Source organism: Heteronotia binoei, chromosome 21 (genome assembly GCF_032191835.1).
Source record: "Heteronotia binoei isolate CCM8104 ecotype False Entrance Well chromosome 21, APGP_CSIRO_Hbin_v1, whole genome shotgun sequence".
NCBI lineage: Eukaryota > Metazoa > Chordata > Lepidosauria > Squamata > Gekkonidae > Heteronotia > Heteronotia binoei.
Window position 1 is genome coordinate 40820190 of NC_083243.1, and position 16899 is coordinate 40837088.

A 16899-nucleotide genomic window follows, 5' to 3' on the forward strand; every position below is an offset into this window, starting at 1 on the left:
AGCTAAAATTGTAAACATTCAGATTAAGTCCTATAAGTTTTCTTTAAATCCTGAACAAGGTGTCCTGCTGGGGAGAGAAGGAAACTTACAAAGTGTCAGGGAGGTAGGAAAAAGAGAGACGTACCAACCAGATAATAAAACTGTTGCTGTCCTCAACTGAAAGTCTGGCAGAACATGTCTGCCTTACCAATCCTGTGGAATTGCATAAGGTCCCACAGGGCCCTGATGTCATCTGGCAAACAGTTCCACCAGGTCGGGGCCAGAACTGAGAAGATCCTAGCCCTTGTTGGGGACAGTCAGACCTCCCTTGAGCCAGGGATCACCAGAGTGTTGTTACCAGTGATGCTCAAGGCTCTTCCAGAGACATACCAGAGAAGATGGTCTTGCAGACCTTTCTCCTAAGGACATGGAGATTAAATAGCATGGGGATAAGATGACCCTTGTGAAACAAAGACATGTCCACCCTAATAACAACTGATCGCCAACAACAACCCTCTGAGTCTGGTCCATGAGAAACAATTTTAGCCAGTCCAAAGCATATATCTTGATCCTCCCTTCATCAAAACACCTTAACAAGATGGCATATGAAAGGCTGCTGGTAAATGCAATAAGTACAACAAAGAGGCATGGCCCTTGTATATATTCAAACAAAAAAAAATCAGTTAATGCCACCACCTCTAACTTACCTTAAGCCTGACTGAAAGTACAGTAGATGAGTCTATCTAGGAAGACCTGAAATTGTTCAACAGCCACTCTCAAACTCATTCTGCACAGAAAGTGCAGATTAGAGACCAGGCAATAATTGCCCTCATCATTCTTTTCTAGCAATGGTTTTTACAGTAATGAATGAATAAACACCTTTTAATGACTGAGAAAAAGCACCCTGAGTTGATGACTAATTTATGATGGACCTTGGGGACTCATTAATGTGATTTTACATGAGTTCAGCTGCCAAGATGGACAAGGATTCAGTATCCCATGATCCCATCAACATCCATCAGGACAACTGTGATGAAATGATTTGTAAACAGATCCAATGGTGCACTGGACATTTCTACTTCTACTAAGATGCTTGCTTAGAGATAAAGAGTAGTGATGGTGTAGCTAGTTGGGCAGGTGATAGACTATCTGTCCCAACTTCCCTTCTTCCCTCCAGCTGACTTTGCCCCATCCCCCCCCTTTTTTTTTGCCTTGGGCTTGACTCCTTTAGTTCTGCTCTTCTAGGATCTCCTGCTTCATACCCTTGAGCTTTTCTTGGTCCTCTTAATACTGTTCATTGCCATCTATAAACAGGCCCAGCAAGAGAATAAAGCTTGGTTTGTGTTTGTGTTTTTAAGCAGTGAAGTCTCATAGTTACTTACCTTTACTGCCTTGAACGCCTTTATATCTACTTTTTTAGAGAAAGGGGTCTCAGGCAAAATCCATGATCCAAAGATAGTCTTGTGAGCAATGTATCCTCTAAGCTATGGAGTCCTGTAAGTAAAAATTCTGCTTTGTGAGCTACTGGCATTTAGGTTGTGAGCTACTTTATCAATTTGTTCGCTCTGGGGCCATTTTTCCTGAGCTAAGACAAAAATGTGTGAACCGGAGGCTAAAAAACTGTGAACTAGTACACACTAACTCAGCTTAGAGGGAACACTCCTTGTGAGTATATCTTGTTTGTGCTGGGGCTTTTCTTTCCTTTCAGGAAAAAGGAGCAGTTAGGCAGCCCTTTATTCAGCCTCTTTCAAGTAATTGCAAGCCATCTTTTATCTGTTCCTCCTTTCTTCTTTTAAATTGAGTAAGTGTCTCTGTCTCTCTCACACACAAACACATAGGTGTGTGTGGCTGGACTGACTTAGCAAGGTGACCACTGAGAAGTGAACTGCTGACTGCGCAAAGCAAAGAATTTGAAACAGTAGCTAGTTAAAACTGAACAGGACGAGGCTGCATCTCGTGGAAATGCAGTGTCCTGTCTACCTAGTGGTGCATTAAATTTCTGAAACCTGTTCAACCTGCTGGTGTAAGTAAAGCTCAGATTGCCTACCATCTCTCGTTCCCAAATGTGTTGCTATGGCCTTTATTTGAATCGCATAGCAACAGCGTTTTGTTTTCTTTAGGCTTGCTTTATAAAACAAAGTTTCACCTGGTGACACCTAGCCACAGTCCTTAATGTGCAGGGCATTGCATTAAAAATCATACCTGGCTTCATTCTGTGGGTATTAGAAAGATAAATCTTAAAGGTACTTTACCTGGTTTAGTGGCCAATTGATTTCTGCCAACTGCTCCCAAATGCAGCTGTATGTTTGAGAAGTACCCTAAAGATTTAGTTTTGTAGTCCTAGGATTACAAATCTGGAAGGAAACTTTGTGTGTATTAGTCTTACCCTCTGAACCTAAACCCCTCAACAAACCTGCTATAAAACCCCCTATATGTGCAGATTTAAAAACATCAACTGTTCTGACCTTAATATAGGCCCAATTCATGCATGGAAGCTACTTGAACAAGCAGTTGAGTGGGGACTGTACTCCATAGCCCACTGTTTGAGAAATTTATAGCACAGTAATGGTTGCTTCCAAGACTGTTAACAATGTAAGAGATACAATAAAAATTCTAAAACCAAACAAGTACATAAAGCTGTATCCCAATTAACTTACATCCACTTTCACCAGTCTACATGCAGAATCAGGCAGAGCAATCTTTGTGCAATTATGTTTTTTCACACTACAAAACAAAGGCACAAATTGCATGTCTGAACCAGGCCACAACGAGTTTAGGGTAGGCAACCTATGGCCATGAGCTTCTTTAGGGCCTCCGAGACCTTTTCACCATTCCCTATTTAACCTTAATTTAGGCCTCTTAAATGCACATTTGTCACTTCATGTGAAGTTAATAGGGCTTTAGTTATTAACACATACCATGCCAACAATATTTTACTGGTTTGAAGAAAACCAAAGCATTTCTTTTGGTGATGGGTGTGTTATATTTTACACTGGGAATGTAAAATGTTCCTCTTGGGCTAGGGAAAGGGGTTATAGAGAACAGAGAATTATAAAAAGGACAAAAGAGACTCTAACGGCCCCCAAAATCTGATGAGAGCATTTTTGCTGTTCCACAGTATTAGATAGCAGGATACTTTTGTATAGAAGGCTGAATTAGCACAATCAAGTAGAAGTTGCTTCATGTAAATATTTTAGAGCTGCTTATTATACACTGAGATTTTTCTACCCCCTGCTGGACATATAAAGAAGCAGGCCATTTGTGTTTTCTAGAATGGCACTCATCTTATTTCATTAGAGACGTAATTTTAAAGTTTCTTTCTCTGTCTCTCTCTCCTCCCCTCCCTGACAAGGTCATCAGATTAGTATGGAGCTCCATTGTTCCCGGGTCCTTTCCAAATGCATTTGATTTTTCTCTAGAGAATTATTAATGGAGATTAGCATTCAAAAAGAGCAGAAGTAGGTGTGTAAGGTTAATGCATTCTGGTTTTCTTCATTTTATGTTAGATATTTTCTTATCAAGCTGGTTGTCAAACAACTTTTGGATTGGATTTAACAGACAAAACATGGGTGGGCTTTCCCCACTTGGTTTTGTTTCATTTCTACAGGGACCAAAAGGGTAAATCACATTTTAAACTGGCTGTTCTCTCTACTGTCTGAAAAGGCGCAACTAGTCCAATTATGATTTACAAAAAAAAAGAGAGGATGGAACTGATTATTTTGACTCCTTTAAAATTTCTTCTCATCCATAGGTTTTCTTGACTGTGCAGAGGAATTTTTTATATTTCTTCTCATCACAATAAATTCATCTTTTCTGAAATTCATAAACTGCTTCATGAGATGATCAAGCCTGCAATGTGCTTTCATTTCTGTCCTTGTATTTTCCAGTTTAAATGGGCATCTCAAATAAAATCCATTTCTCATGAACTCTTTAAAAAAACAACAGTAAATTCATCCAAGAGGGAAATTACAACCTGCACAGGAGAGTTACATAAGAAAATAAGGAAAATATATTGAATGAAAAGTTCATTTTGCTAAAAGTGTTTCTAATGTTTGTGTGTGGGGGTGTTTTTTTTGGGGGGGGGGGGTTGTTATGAAAAATATACCAGCCCTCTTGAACTTAAGAACATAAGGAAAGCCATGTTGGATCAGGCCAATGGCCCTTCCAGTTCAACACTCTGTGTCACATAATGGCCAAAAAAACTAGGTGCCATCAGGAGGTCCATCAGTGGGGCCAGGACACTAGAAGCCCCGCCCCCATTCCTTCCCCCAAGCATCAAGAATACAAAGCATCACTGCCCCAGACAGAGAGTTCCAACAATACCCTGTGGCTAATAGCCACTGGTGGACCTCTGCTCCAGATTTTTATCCAATCCCCTTTTGAAGCTGGTTATGCTTGTAGCTGCCACCACCTCCTATGGTAGTGAATTCCGTGTTAATCACCCTTTGGGTGAAGAAGTATTTCCTTTTATCCGTTCTAACCCAGGTGCTCAGCAATTTCATTGAGTGTCCACGAGTTCTTGTATTGTGAGAAAGGGAGAAAAGCACTTCTTTCTCTGCCTTCTCTTTCCCATGCATAATCTTGTAAACCTCTATCATGTCACCCCATAGTCGACGTTTCTCCAAGCTAAAGAGCCCCAAGTGTTTTAACCTTTCTTCATAGGGAAAGTGTTCTAACCCTTTACTTATTCTGAATGTCCTCCAGGCCCCCAGTAGGAGTCAATCACTAGAGGTCGCTGTGACTTCCATGTGTGTATGCACACAAAATGGGGAGGGTGTGTTTCTGATTTAAATGGATTTGGGGGGGTTGGAGTGAGGGAGCAGAACATGTAAAGAAAACTAATCCCCAAAACAATTTTGTTGATAGAAGGCTGCTGTTTTTAAATCTCCCATCTTAATCTGCTTCAAAACGCTAAAAAGGGCCAATCATCCTAGCACAATTCAATACGACTCTCTGCGGAGAACATCTGATAGCCATTCTCACAAGAAATGTGTATCAGGGTCTTCAGCCCTCTGCTTCCGTGCTCCAGTAGCTTATGGCTGCAGGGCAAAATGAGAGTTGTCAAGTGTTCCAGAGGGAAATGGGATTTAATCTCTATTAGTACCTGTTCTAAGAACTTCATAAATTGCCCTGTTGATATTTTGGATGCGTGGGGGAAGAGAGGTCAGTTACATGTTCAAAGGGTAAATAAGCTGTTCCTCCAGTGGAATTACCTTTTGTAGGCGTATTGGCCTTTCTCCTGGTACATAAAGCTAATAGGCTTGGGTTTTTAAAAAATATATTCAAAACGTCTCTTGCATTAATGAACACTTTGGCAATTAGTTGCCTTTAATCTACTCCTTTAGGAGGACGTTTCCTAAAAATATAGCAGCCAGTTTAGCTACTATCCTGCCTTAGTTTTTTTGCATTTATAATTACATATGGGAAAAGGATTTCCCAGATTGCCTATACACCAAAAGCATATCAAATCCTTTTAGAAAATGAAGTGGAAGAAAAATTTCCCTGATACATTTAATGAAATTGCTATGTATCATTTGAGCTAATTACAACATGGAGGTTTGTACACTGGTAAACCAAAACTTTGGGACATCCATTTTGTGAAGTGCTGTTTATGGTTGATTGAACTTCCCTTATCTGAGGTACTAGTTGTGTGCTTATAGCATTGACTCATACAGAGACACAAAGGACAAGCCTTCTGTGTCTGGGTGGTAGTACAGCTGCATTTCTGTGCTGGGAACGATTGAATTTTCCAAATACTCAGTGCAACATTTTGAAATAATATGATCTCAGTGAATCATGCAGAGGCACAGCAAGTAACCTTCCTTTGTTTGGGTGAGTGTTTGTAAGTCTGGTCGTCTGGGGCCATTAGTTGTACTTTTAAAAGTTTTTCTGCAGAAGTACTATTCCATACATATAGCATCACCTTTGGAGGATTAGTTTGTACCACAGGACTTTCAGTTGTGGAAGTCTCCACTTCCTTTGGGAATCTTGTCTGACCCAATCATTAGCTACGCTCCAAAAGGCTTCCCTTTGCAGAGGAGGGAGGGTGTGTTCCAAGTGTGGCATTAAAAGAATCTCAAGTGTTTCCTGGTGCTTTGTTGACATACCAAATCTGGTTACTGATCAACCCAAGTCGATATAATGCTATATTAAAGCGATCAGGACTTCCTGCTCCTCTGTCTCTGTTTCTGGCATGTGACGAATGAGGAAGACCTTATCCACACTAATGAGTATGTCTTTTTTGCTGCTTGGAGGGCAATGGGACAGAAATATGGATAAAGAGAGAGCTGCGGAAATGTTAAGAAGTCAAAGAGAGGCCATCAAAGTAAAATACCCATGAGTCCCAGGAAGTAGCAGGGTTGGCACCATGTGTAGCCATCTGCTGAGCCACAGTGTTTTTTCTCTTATCCATGAGTAATCATTTTGTCTGAATGCTTAAAACATAGCTAGAAATTGGCAATAAACCACAAAATAGAAAAAAAGTTGTTTCAAGGGAGTTTAGGTTGCATTAGCATGGAACGCACCAAAGTTAAAACAATTTCCAACCAGCTCTCAACTTGAAAGGTAACAACCATGTCTCCCTGGAGTGTATATACGGAAACGTGTAGGGGTAGGGCTTGAGTTGTCAAGCTAAACTACGGTTTCTCTGTATGTAATGGTTAAAACAACATACTTGTCTTTAAGCATTACATCTGCATCAGGGCTAGGTCTACTGAATGGCTAATCTTTCATATATGCAAAATATGATGATGAACTGTGGTCCTGGCTAGTCTGGTATAGGTGCAAAACCAGATTTTTTTGTGTAGGTGTACAATCTTATGGCTCCTCTGGCAAGGGGGCTTTTCTGGTCTGCTGACCTAGATTGTAGGTTCCTTTTGCTGAACTGTATGGTCATTGTTGAACTAAAAGACTAGATAAAAGCATATTAAATAATAAATGGATAAGCAGAGCAGAGATTATTGCAAAAACTATAGCTTACGTTTTATTATATGCTCTGTTCAATGTACATCTACCACATTTTTAGACAGTCTGTGTCCCCGTTAAGCTTTTATCACCTTGTTAGCTGTCTGCCGTATATAGAACTATCAGCCTTCAAATGACTTAAGTTCTTTTCTTCTGTGATCACGTTCCAGTTATTTTCATTCACTTGGTGGTGCTTCAGAGAACTGAGGGTCCAGTTGATGTATGGTCATTATTGGATAGCGACTGCTCTAGTGCAAAATTCAGTGTAGCAAAAGCAGGAAGTGCAAAGGTTGAAAGAAGAGAGCTTAACTTCTTCAGTTAGTAGTACTTTTTGTAACTCTATCCATTTTTAATGCAGTAGTAAAATGCCATTATCTCATACTAAATGTAATTCAACAGCAGTTCCTGTACACGGTGAAGAAAATAAATAGGAGAAAGATTTCTGTTATCAGTGGTACATATTGTTCAATGATGAACTTTATGAAAACCATTTTGAAAACACTAACAATGGCTCATTTGAACCTGAGAATTGCTGTCCTAGAAAAGATTAATGGTCTACAGCCTCGGTATCTTCCCAGTGCAGTGTCTTGTACTGAATTATTGTGAAAAGCATATAAAAGCCAGTGTAATTTCAGGCTAGTGATGTGCTTTAGATTGCAGAAGAACATTTTATTCTTTCTTGGTGTTAATGACAATTTAAAAATACTGTCCTTTTATGTCACAGTTAGATGCCCTGTGCATTTGCCTGTAGCTTTTAAATTTTTTTTCACTGAATGGCCAATTTTGCAATAATACATAACTAAATCTTGTAGCAATTTCTCCCTCAGTGTTTAGTTATAGCCAGTTGCTTATTTCAGTAAATGTGGTCAGTGCTATGGAAACAAATGTCAGTATGCAACAAGTGTCATATATAACTTTCTGCTCATACAATACATGGGTGAAACAGGAAGAGATCTGGAACAGTGCTCTGTTGATGGATATGTTGATCATTGCTGAATCTAGTGCACTTGCACATCACGTGCTTTTCAACTTCCACGGCTTGATTCACAGAGATGGAAGCACTGCCTCTCCCATTATGGGTTGTATGATTATGTGAATTACTCCATGTATCACCATATGGATTGCACAGAGAAACAATCCATGGTGCAGATATTTGGACCATAATCCAGTAAACCAAGTATCTTTGGAGTTGTGTTTCTTGAGTAGCAGCCTCCCCTTACATTGTGCAGACCTCTGTTAAACTGAGGGGATTTTCAAATCAGCTTATGAAATGGCATTTTTAAAATTAGGATAGCTACTGCTCCATTGAGAGTTTGCAGGCTCTTGGAGTACCATTTAAAATAATTTAAGAAGAGTCATGCTGGATCAGATCAGATTTACCTAGCCCAATATCCTGCCTTCCACTGAAGCCCAGTAGAAGCCATGGAAGTCCCACAAGTAGAACACAAAGGCCAAATCCTCTCACAGCCATCCTACAACTGGTATTAAGAGGAATGTTGGAGGTTCCACTTAGCCATCATGGGAAATAGCCATTGAAATAGCCTATCCTCCACAAGGATGTCTAAAGCAGAGTCATAGCCCATGGACTTTGATGGACTTAGCAAGGTGTAATTGTTCTTAGGCTAGGACTGTAAGTCCTTTTCCATTAGCAGCCATTGTCACATCATGTCGCTGTGAGTTCAAACAGGTAATTGTGCATTGTGTGAAAAGGGACTTTTTAGTGTTTCCTCTTGAATTTACCGGTCATAGGCTTCCCTGAGGTGTCTAGCATGATGGAAGATTGCAGTCATGATCAAGCAAATTGTGATAAGTACACCTTTCTCTAAATACTTCGTGTGTCTAAAAGTTAGATGTGATTCAGAAGGCCTGAAGATTTGCTCCTCCCTTTATCATACGATCTGTGTTTCTTTCTATATGCAAGAAAAAGAAATCTGTAATTCAGATTGACTTCATGGTAAAAAGTATATCTGTGGCATTCCATTTTTTAAAAAGTTTTTTATGTATGCATCATTCTCTGGCTATAACTGCCTTCTTCTCTTAGGTATTGTCATTTGAACATTTGTAACATTTTTAAAGTACTGTTAAACAGATTGTCCTGAATACAGAAAAGGGAAGTGTATTTAAAATAGAATAATAAGAATGTGCTGTGAAACTTACTTTTAATCCATTGTTACTGTTTTGTATGTATGCATCTTTCTCTGACTATGAATGCCTTTTCTTAGGCATTGTCATTTGAACATTTGGAACATATTTTAAAATACTGCTAAACAGATGGTTCTTCTGAATACAGAAAAGTGTATTTAAACAAAAAAGAATAATAAAAATGTTGTGTGAAACTTTTAATCCATTGTTATTTCCTCTGCCTGGTAACATTCCATGATTCACAGAATCTAGGGGCAGCAACTGATTTAACAGTATTAAAACCCCATTTTAAAATTGTTCTTTGTAAATAGAACCTACTGGAGATAAAAATGTTAATACCATAACAAACTAGCTGTTGGCATATTGATTTTCTAAGGTGCCACCTTTGGAGTTTAATCTTAAATGTTGTACTTCACATAACATATTTTGGTTTCTCTATGCACATAATTATTCTTATTAAAGACATTAGTCTGTCTTTATAACCATAAAGGCAGCACCACACCCACTGGTCTCTGCATATTTGAAGGGACACCGCAGATATTCAAAACACCCAGAATAATGTCATCAAGACTAAGAGTGGTTCAGGAGGCACAATTAAAAGGAAACACCAATTGGGGTGGGTGGGAGTTAGCTTTCTCAAACCACTTGGGGAAATCTTATAATCCTGGAAGGGGAGATTTTGGAGAGGAATTCTCAATATTTCTGATTCTCACAACTTTTTAAGGGCTTGCAGAATTGGTGGTAATGATTATGGCAGTGATATAGGAACATTCACAGACAAAGCAGATATTTCTACATACTTCGGGGACTTCTCAGATATGCAAAATATAACTATGTAAAAAACTGAAAAAGAAACACAAAAATCCTCCAAAGCCCTCCAGTGGGAACAGGATTTTACAAACAGTTACATGCCCTTAAACAGATGAAAAATAGGTGTTACAACACTTAAAGATTTCTTAAAGAGTGACAGTCTCTGTCTGTGGCTGTGGTGGTGGGGGTGGAAAGTGCCATTAAGTCACAGTTGACTTATGGCGACCCCACAGGGTTTTCAAGGCAAGAGACATTCAGAGGTTGTGATTGTCGACCTCTGACTTCAATACCGGGAAAGTTGGTAGAAACCATTATCAAGGACAGAATGAGTAGGCACATTGATGAACACAGGTTATTGAGGAAGACTCAGCATGGGTTCTGTAAGGGAAGATCTTGCCTCACTAACCTGTTACATTTCTTTGAGGGGGTAAACAAACTTGTGGACAAAGGAGACCCGATAGATGTTGTTTACCTTGACTTCCAGAAAGCTTTTGATAAAGTTCCTCATCAAAGGCTCCTTAGAAAGCTTGAGAGTCATGGAGTAAAAGGACAGGTCCTCTTGTGGATCAAAAACTGGCTGAGTAATAGGAAGCAGAGAGTGAGTATAAATGGGCAGTCTTCGCAGTGGAGGACGGTAAGCAGTGGGGTGCCGCAGGGTTCGGTACTGGGTCCCATGCTCTTTAACTTGTTCATAAATGATTTAGAGTTGGGAGTGAGCAGTGAAGTGGCCAAATTTGCGGATGACACTAAATTGTTCAGGGTGGTGAGAACCAGAGAGGATTGTGAGGAACTCCAAAGGGATCTGTTGAGGCTGGGTGAGTGGGCGTCAACGTGGCAGATGCGGTTCAGTGTGGCCAAGTGCAAAGTAATGCACATTGGGGCCAAGAATCCCAGCTACAAATACAAGTTGATGGGGTGTGAACTGGCAGAGACTGACCAAGAGAGAGATCTTGGGGTTGTGGTAGATAATTCACTGAAAATGTCAAGGCAGTGTGCATTTGCAATAAAAAAGGCCAACGCCATGCTGGGAATTATTAGGAAGGGAATTGAAAACAAATCAGCCAGTATCATAATGCCCCTGTATAAATCGATGGTGCGGTCTCATTTGGAGTACTGTGTGCAGTTCTGGTCGCCGCACCTCAAAAAGGATATTATAGCATTGGAGAAAGTTCAGAAAAGGGCAACTAGAATGATTAAAGGGCTGGAACACCTTCCCTATGAAGAAAGGTTGAAACGCTTAGGGTTCTTTAGCTTGGAGAAACGTCGACTGAGGGGTGACATGATAGAGGTTTACAAGATAATGCATGGGATGGAGAAAGTAGAGAAAGAAGTACTTTTCTCCCTTTCTCACAATACAAGAACTCGTGGGCATTCGATGAAATTGCTGAGCAGACAGGTTAAAACGGATAAAAGGAAGTACTTCTTCACCCAAAGGGTGATTAACATGTGGAATTCACTGCCACAGGAGGTGGTGGCGGCCACAAGCATGGCCACCTTCAAGAGGGGGTTAGATAAAAATATGGAGCAGAGGTCCATCAGTGGCTATTAGCCACAGTGTGTATGTGTGTGTGTGTGTGTGTGTATATATTTGGCCGCTGTGTGACACAGAATGTTGGACTGGATGGGCCATTGGCCTGATCTAACATGGCTTCTCTTATGTTCTTCTTATGTTCTCTGCATTGTCATCCTTGGTGGAATCCCATCCAGATACTAACCAGGGCCGACTCTGCTTAGCTTCTGAGATCTGATGAGATCATGGGCACTCTGACAGTACCCATCAAAGGCATTCAATCCATCTTTTCAAGCCTCATCTACCCATATAAACCTAACAGATCATGTCCAGTGATGAAATAATGCAAGGATTACCCCATACAAATCTTCAAGCAGAAAAGTTGTCTGAACGGGATTGTGCACCAGGAACACATTTGGGCTGTTTTGAAAATATTACCCCAGCAAAAGAATACTGCAAGACATTGTGTCTGATATCTGTGGCAGTCAGCACAGATTTTCTTCTCTAATGAGTCTGGACTTTGTGGCCTTTTCTGTCTGTGTCTGTTTCTCTGTCTCTAGATAGAGAACTGTGGAACAAGCATGAGTTTACAAGAAGGTTGCTTCCCTTCTAGAACAGATAATCTGGGCAAATCAGAGCAGACTGGGTGGCAGCTGATCCTGCATTTATAGTGTTGTCAATCAAAACTGTTGTCAGCATCATCTAAAAAGGAGTTGAAAGATGACATAGAAAAAGTGTGTGTGTGTGTGTGTGTGTATACATGTCTGTTTATCTGAAGTAGCCATTACCATCTTTCACATTGTGCAAGGTCTGTATTTATTAATAGATTGTAGAGCTTTTATACTCCATTACGTTATTACCCTTGAAATTGAACTGCGTTTATAACAAATATGAAACATGTATTTTTAACGCTAAAATGTGATTCTCCAACATAATACCCAAAATAAAGTGCCAAGAAGCTATTAACAGCAAATTGAATTTTGTGGTATGTAATTTAGTATAAATAGTGACAAGTATTTCTCTTCCCCCCGCCCCCATTTCACCCCGAGTCCATTAGTCATTCAGTTTAGCAGTACAGAGGCTGCAGTCAACAAGGGTGTGCATTTTTATGTCTGCTTCAATTGCACACTTCATTTATTTGGACATGGCATAGGCGGCTTTCTCTGTCACACGGCATCACTACACGATTAGCAAGTTTCGCCCTTAGGGCAGCTGGGACGCTTTGCTGGGGCAGATGTTCTTTTCAGCTTCTTCACTGGCCATTCTTGGTTGTTTACCATTGTCATGGTTACCTCTATTTCCATGGCAGTCGCGCGGTCTCCTCTTGGAGACAAGTGAATATAGTTATAAAAGGATCATATTTTACTCTGCGTCCCTTACATGCCATCTGCCAACTGACCGCACAATGGATTCAGAAACTGATTAAGGATAATGGCAGACAACTGATGATCCTTGTATTAAAAGTAACTGTGTGCCTGATGCAAATGGATTGGCGTATTGCTCTAGTTTTGTACATTTTCAAAAAAATTCTCTGTACAGATGTGGTTTAACTTCTTGGTAGTACAGGAAAGGATGAGACCAAATGCCATAGTTTGCGTGTGGCCTGAGTAGGGTTGTTCAGACTAACTCTACTGATTACTTCCTCCTCCAGCTTTGTGACCTGAGTACTGCACACAGCCTTTGAAGGTGTTATGGGTATGATCCATTTCCCTGTAGGAATAGCTTCTTCAGTCTGTGGGATTGTCACAGAACTTGAGTAGCTCATAAGCGGGCAAAAGGGTGGATCGGGTGGAGACAGGAGAAACACATGTGCATTTCTATCCCTATAGGGGCCTGACAAACTCCTCAAATATATGCTGATATGGGGAAGAGAGGGAGCTCTGTTGAGCCCTCTGGTATTCCATTTGCGTGCAGACACTGCGTCTGTAGGGATCATCTTATAATCGCTAACAAAATAAAATCTCAATAGTGGCTTGAGACTGATGAAACAGCAACTTGCATACTCACATGGATTGCAAAGGGATGGCAAATTTCAGCACAGCATACTTATGGAGACCGTGTTCAACTTCAAAATTAAATAAATCAATAAGGTGTTTTCTATTCCCAATAATCTTTTGTAGCTCTTTCACTGTAGAGGTTTAGTTCATTCTAGAAACTAGAAGGCGGGGGTGGGAATTGGCCCACTTGTAAATTAATATATTTATTGGTTGATTTTTCCAGATCCTGACATTGATGCTGCCACTGCCATGATGCTTTTGAATACTCCCCCTGAGATACAAGCAGGTTGTGAGTAGATATTTCTATAGCCTATAGCACCATAGATATGTAAGCCTAACCTTCTCTCTCTCATAAGGGCACAGTCAATAGGGGTGTTTTTCTCCCTAAAAGGGGGGTTCTGATAGCAAATAGAAAGCTATCAGGCAATTACTATTTTTTTTTCCTACTAAGTGTCATTTTTGGTTGTTATCTCTGCTCATGAACTATATACACACACACACACACACACATACACACAATTGTATATATCTAATTCACATGAGTAGTTAAATGTGTTAGATATGTACAACAATTGGATGTTGAGTATTTCTCACTAATTGTCTGTATCCAGTGACCTAGACACTAGGGGCAGGTGTTTCTGAAGAAAAACTTGGCAAAGGGGGCAGCCTAGGAGACATCTTCTACTTTGTTTCCAGAGCCATTTGTATCTTGTCTGGCCTGCACTACCCACAATAACCCGGTTCCAGCAGGCTGCAGTTCCCTTCATTTACAGGTCAGAGTAAGATGGAAGGAGTTGAGCTCAGACCACGTTACATCGAGTTCCCTTCTTGCCTGAAGGTCTTGAGCCTCCATATGTATGTATCTAATTCATGTGAAAAGTAAGGTGTGTCAGGTACACAATTTTACATCAGAAGGTGAAAAGTATTGCCCTTCTGTAGGACAGATAAGTTAGTACCAAGAGTCATCATCAGAAAAGTAAGCCTTGCTTTTGATCTTTCACATGTTAGGAGTGTATCTGTCCCATTTATGAGCAAACATTTGAAGAATTCAAAGAAATTTGAATTCAGTCCTTTAAATAGAACAGCTGGCTTCAGATGGGACAACAAAACACGGCTTGTCATTATGGGAGGTGCCTTGGAAGTTTTCAGGCTCATGCATGGCCTCTCACACACAGTTTAGCGATTGAAGACTTTAACATTAACATCACAGGTTATGGTTTATTGTAAATGCATAAATCTTTCAATCTTTGAACCCATACTAAAACCAAAGGAGTTAGAAGGATTGTTTCTCTAAGGAGAAACATAGTTTGTTACACCTGATTCCACCCAATGTTAACTCACATAGTTTAATCAGGTCTGTGGATCAGTAACAGAATTTTCTAAGCAGAACCCAAGCATGTTATTTTCATAAAAAGAGCAGCAGTATTTTCCTAGGTCTTTCCTTCTCCCCTTGTATAATAAAAGAATCACTAGAGAACTCTTTACCAGATTATAAACACAAAACCATTTGACAATGAAAACTCAAGACTTCTGCCCAGTTTGTGCTCTGTATTTTTTTATGATCAGTTCAGTCTTTTCCTTGAGTACACATGGAAAAATGAGCAATGCAGATCAGGCAATCATGAGTATGCTCAGCACCAATTCCATGATCATGGTGGTTAGAGAAAGGGCAATTGTGGAGTTTGCTTGGTTTGCACAATATGCTTGTCCACATGAGGTCATGCTTAAGGAAGGATGTAACTATTCAAATGCAGGAGATAATATATTGTGCAAGTTGGTTTTTAGTTACCCTTTTCCTAAATATAATAAACCTAGAGGAGTTTGCATATAATAGCTCTTTGCATATAATAGATAGGCCTTAGGCAGTTAATTTATTATTCAAATAACAGATTTTGCAGTATGTGAAAGTAGCTGGTATATTTTATGTATAGTGTGTAGATAATTCTAAAGCTCCTTTCTTCCCCCTATATTCTTTAATTTTACCCCTTTTACTTATCTATTTGGCTTTCTCTTTTTATTTTCTAGAAAGATTAATAAGATAGATCCAAAGGACCACTTATGGGACAACCCCCCCCCCCCTTTTCCTGTTGTAATGCATGCACTCGCCCAAAAAAGTAGGTTCAGGGGAGGGATCCTTGAGATTACTCTTAGAAACAGCAGGAGTATATTGTTGAGAGCCAGTTTGGTGTAATGGTTAAGTGCGCAGACTCTTATCTGGGAGAACCAGGTTTGATTCCCCACTCCACCACTTGCAGCTCCTGGAATGGCCTTGGGTCAGCCAAAGCTTTCACAGGAGTTGTCCTTGAAAGGGCAGCTACTGTAAAAAGCTCTCTCAGCCCCACCTACCTCACAGTGTCTATTGTGTATGGGGGAGGTAAAGAAGATTGTGACCTCTCTGAGATTCAGAGTATAGGGCAGGATATAAATTCAATATCATCATCATCTTCTTCTTCTTCTTTGTCTGAAGTGGAAGGACAGAATTGGAGAAATGCCTTCTCTAGTTGTGAGTGGAAGGACTGATCTAGAAGAGGGTCTCTGGATTTACTCAAGGTCTACAAAATGGAATAAACCTGAGTTATAGTAAAGGAGCACAGTTAGGGTACAAAGGAATAAGGCAAAGACAGTGAAGCACTCCTTCCTCTTCATGTACTTTCTTCAACAATATCCTAAATAAAGGAGAGGAGTGTATATGTCTGTGTAACATCTCTATATGCATACCTGCCTACTATTATCTGTAGGTTACATGCAGTTACATCTCATGGGCATTTTCAACCTTTGTTGTAATCTCCAGCTGAAAGGTAAGCAACTTCATTTTTTAAGCAACACATTATATTTAATACAAACCACAGCATATAATACACAATAGTTTGCAATGCTAAAAGAAATACTCTCTTTCAGCCTTCAAAATTAAATCCTTAGAGGGATTCCTAACCTGTGTTGGCATTGACAGAACCCAAATGGAGCTGTTAATTCTCTCATCTAGCAGAATGTCCTTTCCCCCATCAATCTCAGACCATTTTTGCTCTATTGTCTCTGGAAAGTTACAATGAAGCACTAAGGCCCCCCTCCCCCTGAAGAAACTCACCTATGGCATACTTTCAGTCAGTGGGTAGGGAGGCTTTCAGTCAGTGGGTCATCTTTCAGTCAATGGGTCATCTTTAATTCTTCATATAAGGGAAGAGTTTTGGTGTGTAAAGACATGCTGACCAGCAACACCATGGAGGACTTCTTTAAAATAAGGAGAAAGGGTTTGTGTTGGATACCTAGGGAGATGGGAACTGAACAGAGATTTTTGAGGAGATCTGTAGTGATTTTTGAGGAGATGAAATTACATGGTATGAAGGTCAAGAAGGGTGATTGATCTGGGCAGTGGAGTTCTGAATAGTCTTCTCCCTCCTATTTGGTAGATCTGTTTACATGATCTGGAGAGACTCCTTTCAGAACCTGGCTTGCTTATACATTCAGGGACGGAATCAACATCTGAAGATGAATAACTGC

The 16899-nt window shown here is 40.1% G+C and overlaps 1 protein-coding gene across 5 annotated transcripts in view; it reads left to right on the top strand.

Moving 5' to 3' along the window:
- The window catches only part of FOXN3 (forkhead box N3), a 279923-nt gene that overhangs the window by 222403 nt on the left and 40621 nt on the right, over positions 1 to 16899 (top strand). For 3 of the 5 annotated variants that reach the window (XM_060261575.1, XM_060261573.1, XM_060261574.1), the window contains exon 5: positions 13625 to 13690. The exons of 1 other annotated variant lie outside the window; for it this stretch is intronic. In XM_060261575.1, coding sequence (XP_060117558.1) covers positions 13625 to 13690 — 66 coding nt within the window. The remainder of the gene's footprint in view (positions 1 to 13624; positions 13691 to 16899) is intronic. One more of the 5 variants, XM_060261576.1, reaches the window with a different exon arrangement.